We start from the raw sequence: 13,794 nt of genomic DNA, 5'->3' as shown, positions 1-13,794 counted from the left end.
AATATCATATATATATATATATATGTATATATATATATATATATAAAAGACAACACACATAGAGAATTTAAAAGGTTCACTGAGCAAATTCAAATCCTTCAGGATCTGATGCAGCCTGATTTTTGGACTCAGTAACAGTCCAAGTTTGAGATCTGGTTTGACAAGTAAGTAAAAAAAGAGTTGATATAATTTTCTTCAGCCTCATGAACCCATTTGATTGTACAATGCTTTGATTAAGACACTGTAACCTAACATTCAGATGACTCAATCTGGTTGGGCTCAAGCTGACTGATAAAGGGAAAACAGAGTGTCTAATTAAGTAAGTCTGCAACTGCAGCTGTATACAGAGAACATTTTCAAGCAGATTTTGAAGTAAGGCAAGTTCATAAGCCTGTGCTCTTTAATGTTTTTATGAGTTTGCTGGAGGAAAACAAGATTTTAGAGATGTAAAAACACCTGCTAATTATGACACTTGAAGAAGGAGGGTGCTAAATTAAAGAGTCCTATGAAAAGATTTGTGGGAGTTAATAAACCACTGGAAAGCCTAAGTGACATAAGTATTTAAATGACTAATCTATTTAAGTTGTCAAAAACAAGCATAGAGCTTTGATTATTGTCCTAAATACTGTCAAAGATGGAAGAAATTTGCTGCAAGAGGACTTTGCAAGCTGAGTTAAAAAATGCAACAAAATCCAGTGCTTAAGAAGTTAAAGATGGACTGATGCAGATACAAAATAGTGTGAATCTATCTAAGAATATCTAACCTCTGAAACAACTTTTCAGCTAGACAAGCTCTTCATCACCAGAAGGTGTTAAATCTGAAAACCTGAACTGGGTATGTTTTTAAACCATTAATTTTCAATAAAGCTAATTTAGTTAGTGCTGCGCATAGGAAAAGTGGCCAAATAAACTGACTGCTGAAAAATGCAGGCTTCCATTCCATTCCAATTCTTCTGAAATTTATGATAAATCAAGTTAATAGTCAGCTACATTTTATTTCAAAATTACCTTTTTCATTAAATATCAGTGAAATAATGTTGCATAGAACTCATTCACATAATTCTGTCTAGCTAAAAACAAATCTATGTAAGCCAATTTGTTAATTTCACTGTTATTTAGGGAAAGCATCAGGCATCATCTGAGGATAATTCACTTAATTTTTAAGACAAGTATCCCCGCCAAAAATAAAGAATGTAACCACCTCCTGGAAGCTCCTGCTTTCCTCCATTTCCAGAAGAAACTCAAATCATCACGTTAGAATAAATGTGCACATTACAGGCAACAAAAAACTGTGATATGTATTTCATTTTTAGAAAAGTAACATTTATTTTTGAGCTCTATGAAGACAGAGAACAGCCCCCCCAAGTAATTAATTACTATTTTATATATATATATAAAATACTTATTTACACATCTCTAACCCAATGCTCTGTGTTACTTAGAATACCCTGAATTGGAAGAGACCCACAGCATCATAGAGTCCAACTCCCAACTTCTCATAGAACCACACAAAATTCAAACTCTGTGTGAGAACACTGCCCAAATCCTCCTTGAACTCCAGCAGCTCGGGGCTGTGCCCACTGCCCTGGGCAGCCTGCTCCATGCCCACTGCCCTCTGGTGCAGACCCTTTCCCTAACCCCCAGCTGTCCTCCCCTGACACAGCTCCATGCCGTTCCCTCGGGCCCTGTCGCTGCCACACAAAGCAGAGCTCAGCGCTGCCCCTCGCTCCCTGTGAGGAGCTGCAGCCGCCATGAGCAGCCGCCATGAGCAGGCTTCTGTACTCTGGGCTGAACAAATCGATGGACTTCAGCTGCTCTTCATCCATCTTGCCCTCTAAGACCTTCAACATCTTTGTAGCCCTGCTTTGAACACTCTCTAATACTTTTATGTCCTTACGTTGCGGTGCCCGAACCTGCAGCCAGTGCACAAGAGGAGGCCACATAGCACAGAGCAGACAATCCCTTCCTTCATCCAGCTGGCAGTGATGGGCCTCCAGAGCATGGTTTATGCTTTTCTCCTCACTATTTCTGAAAATCTCCACCAGTCTTTCCTTTAGCTTGATGGTATTCTGTATTTTCCTAGTTTCTATCTCAATAATACTTCTGCTCTATGAGCAGATTGTTTTACTGTTCACCTCTGTACTACAATATGTTGGCCAGAAGCCTGTCACTATGATTAATACATTTGGGCCAATGGCATTTTGCAATTATTTAATCATCATGTCAGGTATGTTTTTTTATAAGAGAATGGTTTATCTGCATTTATACAATAGTGGTATTCTTGACACAGTGTGGACACTTCAGACCAATTTCAACTTCTTCTTAGTGGCCACAGTATTCTGTCCCCCATTCATGACCTTTTTCAGTGTATTCTTTTACACAGATTTTTTTCCTGAAGTCTTTTTTATAAATTGCCAATATTTAATCTGTGAGTATGGAAATGGAACACCAACAGTCACCTCTCTCTGACAATTTTTGTATGTGCTGCAGTTACCATGGTACCAACCTGAGCAGTTGATGTCTAAATATAGGGCAGAATAAAGGATATATCTCTTCAACAACTAAAAGAATGAAGTAAAAACTCATAGAGATTTTACAGTTTCAGTAACACAGAATATGTAATACTGGCCACTTCCCTTACACAGATATTAAAATACTTAAACATCAGTCATTACATATTCAACGTAGTTTACTGTTTTGATGGAACTGAACTGAAAAAAACCCCACATTCTGAGAGAGGGAATATATGGATAACTCAAAGCCATAGGATAGTACATACAGCAAGTTTAACAAAGACCACCTAAAAGAAGTGTGAAGAATTTCATTAGCTGCAAAACACTGGGTAGCAGAAGCAGTGGGGAAATACAGTAAGACTGAGATGATTTCACAGTGGGACTTGATTTTTACAAAACGCCTGCACTGAGAATACTTGGTTCAGGAAAGTGTTTGTAGCCAGTAACATTTATCAGAATTGAACTGACTCATGATGTATGAATAAATAGTGTTAGGAATTCATGAAACCTGAACTGCATGAAGAAACGTGCCAAGATTGCTTTGCCTGTCCTTGTAGTTTTTTTGGAGAACATCAAATAAGGCATCAATGTTACAGCAATTTGAAAGAATACAGCTCTCAAAGCATTTGTCCTCACTGGAGCATTTGCCTGAGTAGATCACTGGAAGCTCAGCCATCTTGGTGATGGAGTTAGTCTCTCAGACCTGGGGTGAACCACAGGGAGTTTCCTGGTGAATGAAAAATTTCAAGCACAGTACTTAATCTAACAGTTCTCCAGTGTTTTTACAGATGTGTGCATTTTGTTAAGATACAAAGCAACTTTTCAGATATAGAAAGCAAATAGAGCCTTTTACTGTCTTGTAACTCAGCTCATGTAAATAAAAGACCTGCTAAATGAGATAAATATATCTTCAATTCTCTGCAAAGTCCTCTCCATATTTAAATGTTTCTTTGCATTTCTGCATTGTTAAGCTATTGTTTGTAGAAGCGCTGACATTCTATGAGACTAACACCATATTTTGATGTGATTTCTAACAGAAACACTGTTCCAGTTCACTAGCTGTTACTGTATAGTCAGGGGAAAAATTATTGCAAAGAAAAGCACATTTTAAAATGTCAGAACAACTGTTAAGATTCAGAATGCAAATTCCATGTCTGTTATATGCCAAAATCCCCCAAACCACCAAGTCCAGATTCTCTGACTGCAGGGGTGCTCAGCACAATATGTGATTGGGCTGGTACAGAAAGAGACATTCTACACTTGAGAGTCTTTTTGGAGATTACTTATAACGGGAAGAAAACATTGGGAAATTTCCAAGAACTGCCATGAACAAAATGTTGCTGCAAAGGCAGGAGTCTTGCTTGCAGAAACAATTTATTCTTTCTCAATTAGACAAATACCTTTAGATTTAGAATTCTGTTTTCTCTATTAAATATCTACAAGCAATTTCTTTTCAGTCCATAAAATATTACTGTGTTAATATCTACTTATAAATAAAATACCATGTTGCATTTACATACTGCTCATATGAAATGTCAAATAAGGAAAGAAGAGTATTGGCTATATGCCAATTCAGCTTCTTAATCTGTAAAAGAAAAATTTTATGTCATTCAAAAGTATAAGCAAATACTGCAAGAGTACCTTTCAGGTTCTCTTTGTAGTTAATTTCTGGGTAGGATTTCTACATAAGCATTTCTGGTCCTCTTCTTTAAAAATTTCACTGCTCACTTGTGGAGTTAAGATTTAAGGAGAAATCCAATAAAACTTGCATTAAACTAAGTACTTGAGGAGAGACAAAAAGGATTGCAGCTCTAAAATCCAATGACTCAGATAAAGCTTTTCAATAAACCATAATCGGAATTTCAAAATTAGGGAAGATAAATGTGCCTTTTAAATACTGAGCACCCTCATCCACAGATATTTAATCTCTTACAAATAAAGATTTAAACTCTGTCACCTGCATTTCTACAGAAAGGTTAATAGGTAAGCTCTCTCTAATTTCTGTTTGTGCTGACAGTGCTACAGGGAAATGCATCTCCAACAGCTATTCTTGTCTTTGGTCTGTATCTATGAGCTGTACAGTGAAAACATGACTCTTTTTATGGCCTAAGTAACCTATGGAGGGCAGTAGTTAACCGTCTGCAGAAGGAGCAAGAGCCAGACTAAGAGGTAAGCTGGCAGTGAACAAGCTTTTCCATAGGTCCTTCACGGAAAGGAGCCTCAACATGAAGACAGGCAAGGGAAGAAAAGAGTTATCAAAGAAAACATTCCTTGTTTACTTTGGTTTAAACTCCAGTGACAACCCACCCCTGCATGCACAGCACAGAATGCACTTCTACTTTACCTGGCAAAAACACACAGAAGTGAGACCAAGACACTGTAAAAGAAAAGATTTTTCAACATGCTGGCTATAGGTATTCTTGGGCAAGGATTGTATAGACAGGTCTGGGGTGTTTCAAGCAACTGCTAGCATTGCCAGCTTGTCTCCTTTCAGCTGCACCAAGGAACGTGGTTTAGCAGAGGTGTTGGAGTAGATGACCTCCAGAGGTCCCTTCCAACCCCTACGATTCTGTGATTCTGTGAAATGTAGTTTCTTTCACTTTACTGTCAAAAAAATAGTCAGTAAAAAACACTGGCATGTAACCAAAGACATTCAATTTGCAAAATTGAACTTAAAATCACTTGACTGCTTTTCAGCATTGTTAGTATCAGTTAAGTAAGTATCAGTGACTTCTTTTGAAGACAGATATAATCACAGACACAATCTTAGAGTATTGCAACCTGCTCTTTGTAGATTCTATCCTACCCCCATCAAGTCCATGTAAATCAGACTGGGCTATAAAAGTACAAAATATCATAGAGAAATGGTAAACATACCTTTCCTTCAGTGAAGTTGTCATCTCCCTTTCTGATTAATTTTCGTTTACCAGTATCTCCCAAAATGCCTTGCAGCATGACATACACATCTGCATCAGTTCCTGACCCAGGGGATGCTCCCGTGGTGATATAGAGAACATAGCTTTTCACTATTTGGAAAAAGAGATCAAAGGTTTAACAAAATGTAATCAGTTTTTAAAATATGCTATTTAATAAATTGCTATTTTATCCCTAATTTCTCGTCCTATTCAAAGTGATCAAGAGGTCAAACAGTATTACAATGTTTGAAAAATAACGAAGAATTGTAATAAAAAAATTATTTACTACTTTAATAACAAGTAAAAAGTTTCTGAGAGAAAGAAAAAATAAACACATCTGACTTTTTTTTAAAGTAACAATGTAAATAATATAAATATTATTAAATATTAAATAATATAAATAAATAATACTCTACCACATGCTTATATGTATTGATAAATAATACTCCTTCATGTAACAGTTCCTAGGCTGCAGACAACAATAAATTACTGAAAAGCACATCTCTTCTCCAAGTCTCACTGAATTCAAATGAAGCTGAACTCCATCAGAAGGATGACAACTTTTGCATTCTCTGTGGATCATAGTCCAGCTCATAGTTGGCTGTTCTACTACAGTACCAGTTGCACTTATTGACCCCAGCAGACATTTTCAAGAAATACTATATGTTCTCTGATATATCTAACAACTGGTCAGTTGGGCATTTCTTGGCTGACCATGTTAATTTCTTGGTTGTACACTCAGAGAAACGCATAGCACACTGGTGATTTGGCCCCCAAAATAGAAAGAACATGACCAAAACTTCTGAATGAAAAAGAGAAAAAAGGGAAAAGTAAGAAAACAGCAACTTTCCTAATTTTTAATACTTATGAGAAAGAAAAGCAGTATTTGTGAAGGCTTACATATTCGTTACACATTTTTCAGAAAAAAAGAAAAAAAAAGTGCAAATATTTAAAAGGCAAAGTGCCTATCCAGGGAATACTCCAGTAGGACTCTTCTCAAATTCAAATTCAAGGAGCTTCTGTTTAAGTGCTTTTCTTCAGACTAGCTTTAAAAAAACAGGAGGGAAAGAAAAAAAAAAAAGAAAAAAGGCAAGGAATACACTGCTTGGGATACCGATCTAATCCATTTACCTCATGGGAAATGCATAGAGGTGATTGCAATATTCTCATGGTAGAATATCCATTCAGAACAAGAGCTTATGCATTCTTCACTAACTTTGGCATCAAATCCCCACAGAAACACAGAACTAATGAAAGCAATCTGGTCTTGAGATAATCAAGGCATAATGCACATAAAGGAATTTCACAATGTATAAATAGGTCACAGAAGACTGCGTGATCAACTTCTGCTGTAAGGGGCAATGACTTCCTTATCTGACATTACAGTACAAGAGTTATTTTCTCTGGATTTCCTGTACTTTCTTTGAGAGAACACGAGATAACATTACTGAGAAAAAGCAGACCCCCGTGCACTGTTCAAAACATTTAAAGTTTTTAATGCTGCATACTTTCTCTTTTACATGTCCAAACTGATCTCAGTCTTGGAATGCAAAAAGCACATCTAACTATGGGAACTCAGATTCTTCTTAAAAAGTGAATACAAATTATCTGCTAAATCCTTTGGCCTGCATTGAAAATCTTAGCCACCATAACTGGCCATATCTTTCCCAGTGTTTCTGATTTGTAACAAACCTGGTGCAAAAGGAGAATTGACTATGAGAACTGGAAGCTCAGCCACTCTTTCCCCTTTGTCATCTGCGAAGTTGCGGCAAAATGGAAATTCCAGAAGATTTTTACTTACTCTGTGTTGAAGCTTTACCTTAACAAAAAAGAAGAAGAAATCAATTCAATATTTCTCTTGCTCTAGAGCAAACTGTAGCAACACATACTACTGTAAAGTATGGAGAACAAACATGCAGTCTCAATTCTAAAGAAGAGGAAATAAATTTTCTAATTTTTTTTTTTTTCCCCCAAGCAACCTTTTAAAAGAGAAGTAAAAAGATTTTTTCCCAATTAAAAATAATTAAGACTTTGTCAGCATTCTTGCTGTAGAGTTTGTGGTACTACAGGAAAAACAAAATGATTTGGATTAGTTCAAAAAGCTTCCTTTATGTATCCATTCACACAGCACATGGAAGAAAATAAGTATTGTTATGCCCATTTCAGTTTGTGATAAATGTCAATAAGTTCTAACATGTTTTTATGGCAGAATGTTTTCTCATTCTGAGCAATTGGAGAAAGAAAATGTGTTTCTGGGAAAAGCTGAAAAAATGAAATCAAGCACTTTTATGGCCTGCATATGTCTGTATATATGCATCATATGAAATATATATTACTGAATATTCTGAATGTCTGTGAAATATGTGCAAGTGTATATAAAGAAATCAGAGGGTGATACTGAGCTAGGCTATTACAAGCAAAGAGATTTTAATAATGAGGCTTCTTGTGCTATTACACTATGAGTGACACAAACAGATAAAAGTTCATTATTCTAAACTATTTAAAGATAGAACCAAGAAAATATCTGTAAATATGTCTCAGATAGTAACCTGATTTTGAACAGAACACAGAAAATTCACTCATTGATGTTTTTTTTTGAATGAAATGTAAAATATAACTATATTCCTTTTATATTAACATTTATATTCCTGAGCAGTTTCTCAAAAATCAAGTTTCCTTTACTGTGCTTTATTTCTTCAAGAGTTGAAAGGCAAGAATAAAGATGCATTTCTTCAGAAGCAAAGGATATCTTTTTGTTTATTATTTATTTATTTATTTCCCAGACATTATTTTATAATGATTTTATCTTCCTCCAAAAATTCAAGGGAATTACTTTGCAGATATGGTTCTAATTTGAATGCTGATTCTAAATATGGAATTCAATCATCTGAAGCACCTGCTTGTGATAGAAGGTGGAAATCTCAGCCTCTCTGTGAGAAAAGACTTGTATAATCAAAATAAAATGGCATAGAAATGACCATCCTGCAGTGTAAATCTAACTGACAGTGCAAATAGATTGATAACTTGTCTTTAATACTAATTATTATTTGCAATCTCTTATAGGTGGTACCTAGTGATTTCATACAAGGATTGAACCTGTTCTGCAAAGGAATCCATGGAAAAACAGGAAATGCCTTCCTAAAACTCCTGTAAGCTTATATTTTCTTTCTCTTTCTTGTCCTATCTGATAAAAATTCAGCTATTTTCTTTTTCTGTATAAATTATGTTGATATTTTTTTCTAACTCTTCTTTGAGCCCTTGTTATGAACTAATGAAGTAAAGGAAATTAATAGATATCATTACAACTGCAAAATTTCTGTTCTGATTTTTTTTTTCAGTGATCCACCATCTCCAAGAAGTAGTTTTAATTTTATAGATGTATTTGTTAGATAATTATTTCATCTGGCTATGAATATGAAATTAACTACCTGACTACTGGTTAAATGTCAGGGGGATCAGTTCTCTATTTAATAGCATGTAATCAAGATTAAAATCTCTTTTTTTCTCCATTTTTGAATGAGAACAAAATGCAAGTATTAATGGGATAAAGTGTGGCTGCAGTTTGAAGGATGACTTCTTCCCTTAAACTTGTATCTAGTTTCCCAGTTTAAGAGGATAAAGATACTTCTTGCATAGGAAAATGCCACAGTAATTTTAGTATGATGTCAGATTTTAGCTTCAGCATCCTAGACATCAGAAGAAAGATTGTCACTTTTTGCTATTCACTTCTCTTTTTCTACATGTCAACATAAATGGCAGATGTTTTCATCAAAAGGCATTTCTGGTGTCTCGCTTAATTGTTTGCTTTGGATCACTGGGTTCACAACATGTAACACTCAGTTTGGAATTACGTAAACACTACAATGCATGCCAGTGGCTCCAGTTCAAAAGTGAGACTGCAAGATGTGGTAATGGCAAATCTGTATATGTATCATCCAGAAATCCTCTTAAGTTTACAAGCTTTTTGTTATCCAAAGTTTTTCTAATAAATATTTTGAACATTCTGTGAATTTATCACTCTACAAGAATTAAATGTTACCAGATCTACTTATTCTTTTGATTAAAAAAAAAAAAAGTAAGTTCAAAAGGAACTGGAAACTGGAATAAGTACTAACCACAGAATAAAAAAAAATAAAAATAAAAAATCCTACAACAAATATCTGAACTACTACTGGCCCTGCCTGTGGCAGAGTTTTGGAACTTTATGATCCTTGAGGTCCCTTCCAACTGAAGCCACTCTGTGATTCTATTTTTGCTTTAGTTTTTACTTTTTACCTCACGGCAATGCCAAGACTGTCCTTCTCCAGCTTCTTCAATTTCTAGGCGAACTTTAAATATAGTAGTGAATTTCTTATTTAATTCAATTGAAGTCTCATAAACTTGCTTTTTTTTAAGGGATCCTTTTGGGAGTATGATTGAAGTACAGACACCTTTTCCGCCACAAACAGTTAGAGACATTTTAGGATTTGTGGAACTAGAAATATCACTAGTTGTGACGAAGACATCCCAAGTCCCTGTTGAAGAAAAACATTAAAAAATAATTAATAGGTTTGCTGAATATCAAAAATATTACATCAATTTGTAACAGGCTGCTTGTGAATGACTAGCAAATCATTCTCATCTTTGCACTGAGCTAGTGGTGAAACATAACAGATTCAGTTATTATCATCGATATATTGTACATACCAAGAAACAAATCAGCCTTTCTACAGTGATAGTTGATTCTTTAGAGGTGGAACAATCCAGCAGAACTAGGCAAATAAAGCTGCCAGCTTCCTATTAGAGACTGAAGAGCTTTGCCAGTTCATTGACATTTTTCAGCCTGTAATTGTTTCCTCTGATAATTTTAATCTTTTTCTCACTAACTGCCACTCAAAAGCAGCATATTTACTACTACATAGTACTGGATATCAGGTTTGCCTTTGATCCAGGATAGTAACTGTTTGCATTCAAACTTTGAGGAGCTACTTAAACTAGATTATTAAAATTTGCTACATATAAACAAGATGCTGATAAGATAAACTGGTTCAGAGCTTGAAATTTGATATTAAAGTTATCATGACAACAAAGCATAAAACCTTATAGATTTCCTTTTTAAAGAAGTGATGTTTGCTTAGACTAAAAATAGTCCCATGTTACAGTATAGGGCTTTGCCATCTTTAGGTACACAGAAAACACTCAAACCTAGTAATTTTACATTAGGAAAAATATTGAAAAATTATCTTAACAGAAACAAAAAATATTTAAGATTAGAAGGAATCTCTGAAGTTCATCTGGTAGAACCTCTGCTCAAGCAGGGACACTCAGAGCAGGGTGCCTGGGCCCGTGTCTAGGCACCTTCTGAAGATCACCAACAAGGTGATTCCACAGCCTCTCTGGGCGACCTGTGCCTATACAGAAAAGAAGTGCTTCCTGATGCTCAGGGGGAAACTCTTGTGTTTCAGTTTGTGCCCATTTCTTCTTCTACTGACACAGGGCATCACTGAGAACAGAATGGTTCCATCATCTTTGCACTCTCTTTGAGGTATTTATATACCTTGATAAGATTCCCCCAAGCACCTCTTCTCCAGGTTAAACAACTCCAACTCTCCCAGTTTATCTTCATAGAAGGAGAGCTCCATTCCCTTGATCATCTTGATGGCCCTATGTTGGACTTTTTCCAGTATCTCAGAATCTCTCTTGTACTCCAGGGTAGAGCAGAACTGGACCCAGTACTCCAGGTGCAGCCTCACCGACACTAAGTTGACAGGAAGAATCACCTCTCTTGACCTACCTGCTATTCTTTGTCTAATGCAGCCAAGAATATTGTTAGCCTTCTAAGCAGAAAGGGCACATCACTAACTCATATTCAACAGTTTCTGTTCATTGTCTCTTGTCTTGTCAGTGGATATTATTGAAAAGAAAATAATAACTCATGTTCAAACTAAAAGTCAGGTTTGAAGCATTTAGTATTTTAAATATTCCATATGAATTAACTGCACGTGGTGGTGCATAAATACCGCAGGCTGATAGCAGGTAGACTCATGAACATCAGGATCAGATACTTACACTCTAAAAAAATCACTCTAGCTTTAAAATGCTCTTAATGTTAATAGCTTATATGGAAAAATCAGTGTTATCAAAAACATGTTTTACATTTTTAAAGAAATCCCGACTTCTGCAGAAGGGCTTTGGTCACCTGGGCTGGTGTAGAATTCACCGTGATCTGTTTATGCAAAGTGAGCCAAAGTATGGATTTTAATATTTACAAATGTTTATAAATATTTTATAAACTGGGGATATTTTATTTTGAGCAATGGAAACCGTGATTTTCATTGTCCTATAAAGTCTTGCTTTCTAACCAGAGACGGCAAAACATTATCTCTCCTAGTACAAATTAATTTAAATAAAACTGTTAATTTACAGCAGATGAGAATCTATGCCATGAATTCAAGACACTGTGAAGTTAGAAAAACAGCACTCATCTAAAATAACTTCAGAAATTATGATTTTAATGTTAAATCTTAAAAAGCTACCAGCTTCAGGTTTGTGAACATTAAATACAAATGGAAACAGGAACATATATGAAAAAAAATGAAAGTGAAATGAAAATTTACAATATCACCTGTGACATAACTTGCAGTCTTGGAGCCCTGAAAATTTTTAGCCCTGGAGCACTGAAATATTAAGACTTTAAGCGATCATTATATAGCTGCCTATGAACAATGAGCAGAACGCCTATCTCTATTGGATCATACACCTTACTCTGCTATTACAACTCTATTGTAAAATTTATCTCCCCGATAAATTTGTCAACAGCTTCATTAAGCTTTTTTTATTCTCAGTAGTTAAATCTAAAAGAGAACTAAGCTAAAACATCTCTTCTCCAAAAGAGTGATCAGGCACTGGAACGGGCTCCTCAGGGAGGTGGTGCAGTCACTATCTCTGGAGGTGTTCAATAAATGTTTTGATGTTGTACTAAGGGATGTGGTTTAGCTGGGAAATACAGGTGCTAGGTGGATTCTTGGACTGGATGATCTTGTACGTCTTTTCCAACCTTAGTGATTCTATGATTCTATGATTTATTTTTATGATAACTTTATCCCTTAGTTTAAATAACTCTTTTTCCCATCTTGATACGAAAGCCCTTATTAATATGATAGATCACAACTTCGTCCATTTTCAACCTTAAATTTGCTAGTCTGAATACATCAAGTTTTTTTTCAGTACCCTGTCACAACAAAGCCTTGCCATATCCCTAGACATCTTTACATCTGTTCAATTTTTTCTGGAGATAGGTGGGCATAACTGTACATGGCATTCCAAGAAGAAACATCACTGCTCCATTGTACAGTGGCATTAATTCTTCCTTGCCTTTATTGATGCTCCCATACATTATAAGGTTACAATGACTACACTCAGAGCCATGTCATATTGTTTTCTCAAAATTATTCTGTGATCATATAATGAAGCCAGGTATTTCCCCTATTGATGTCCCATTGAAGTACTCTTATAGCAAAAATAATCACAAGATGTACCAATCTGATACAGTTTTTGCCCTCTTAGCTATTAAACACTTCATAATTTCCCAATAAAATTAATGGAAATTAGGAATCTGTACCAGAATTAAGAGCTTAAATACTTAGTTGGATTTGAACCTAATTGTGCTCAAGATCTGTGTTATTTCATTCCATTGCTTTCCTCCAGTCCTCAAAGTTTACCCTTCAGCCTCTTCATCCTCCTGTCAACACTCACAGCTTTATAGCATGAACAGGTATTATTAGCATATTTACTCTCCCTTATCCAGCTCTTTACAATTATTTCTTTTACTACTTCTTTCCACTTTCTAATTTCTAATTACCTAATAATTTCTCACAAAGCAAATACAATTCAGTACTGACATTTACACAGATTAAATGTCATTATATTTCTCTTATTGGGGAAGATTTCTTAAAAGTATCAACTTTGTCTTACAATTTATCATTTGTTAACTCATTTCTTTTATTTCCTATTTGCCTCTGCTATCCTAACTACTTATTGTTTTTCAGATGGAGATATTACCTTTGTTATTTACAAGTTGTACTGCTCACTGCCATAGAATTATTTTATAACCTCCTACTTCTGCCTCTTCTTTTTCCTATTCTTTCAGTATTTCAGACTGCTTATGTTGTCATTGACTGCATGAAACTCAAACTATATTTGCATTTCACATTTGGTGATTTGCAATAATTTCATTCCCACTAGTAATTTTTGATTTTGCTTCCCTTCCGCACACTATGGGTTATTAATGAAAACAGACATAAAATATTCAATTTGTTTAGGGATTCTACCTACATCATTTTTAGTTCCACTTTATTGTTCCTGCATACTCATCTATCTTTCCTTTT

At 35.3% G+C, this 13,794-nt stretch overlaps 1 protein-coding gene across 1 annotated transcript in view; it reads right to left on the bottom strand.

Moving 5' to 3' along the window:
* LOC104910342 (lipoxygenase homology domain-containing protein 1-like) overlaps nucleotides 1-13,794 on the bottom strand; it is a 193,812-nt gene that overhangs the window by 30,686 nt on the left and 149,332 nt on the right. The window contains 3 exon segments of the mRNA XM_010708935.3: nucleotides 5,391-5,539; nucleotides 7,121-7,247; nucleotides 9,704-9,942. Of these exon segments, the coding sequence (XP_010707237.2) occupies nucleotides 5,391-5,539; nucleotides 7,121-7,247; nucleotides 9,704-9,942 (515 nt within the window).

The sequence above is a fragment of the Meleagris gallopavo genome, chromosome 3 (genome assembly GCF_000146605.3).
Source record: "Meleagris gallopavo isolate NT-WF06-2002-E0010 breed Aviagen turkey brand Nicholas breeding stock chromosome 3, Turkey_5.1, whole genome shotgun sequence".
Taxonomy (NCBI): domain Eukaryota; kingdom Metazoa; phylum Chordata; class Aves; order Galliformes; family Phasianidae; genus Meleagris; species Meleagris gallopavo.
Note: the sequence above shows the minus strand (reverse complement) of the source record. Positions and strands in the feature narration are given on the sequence as shown.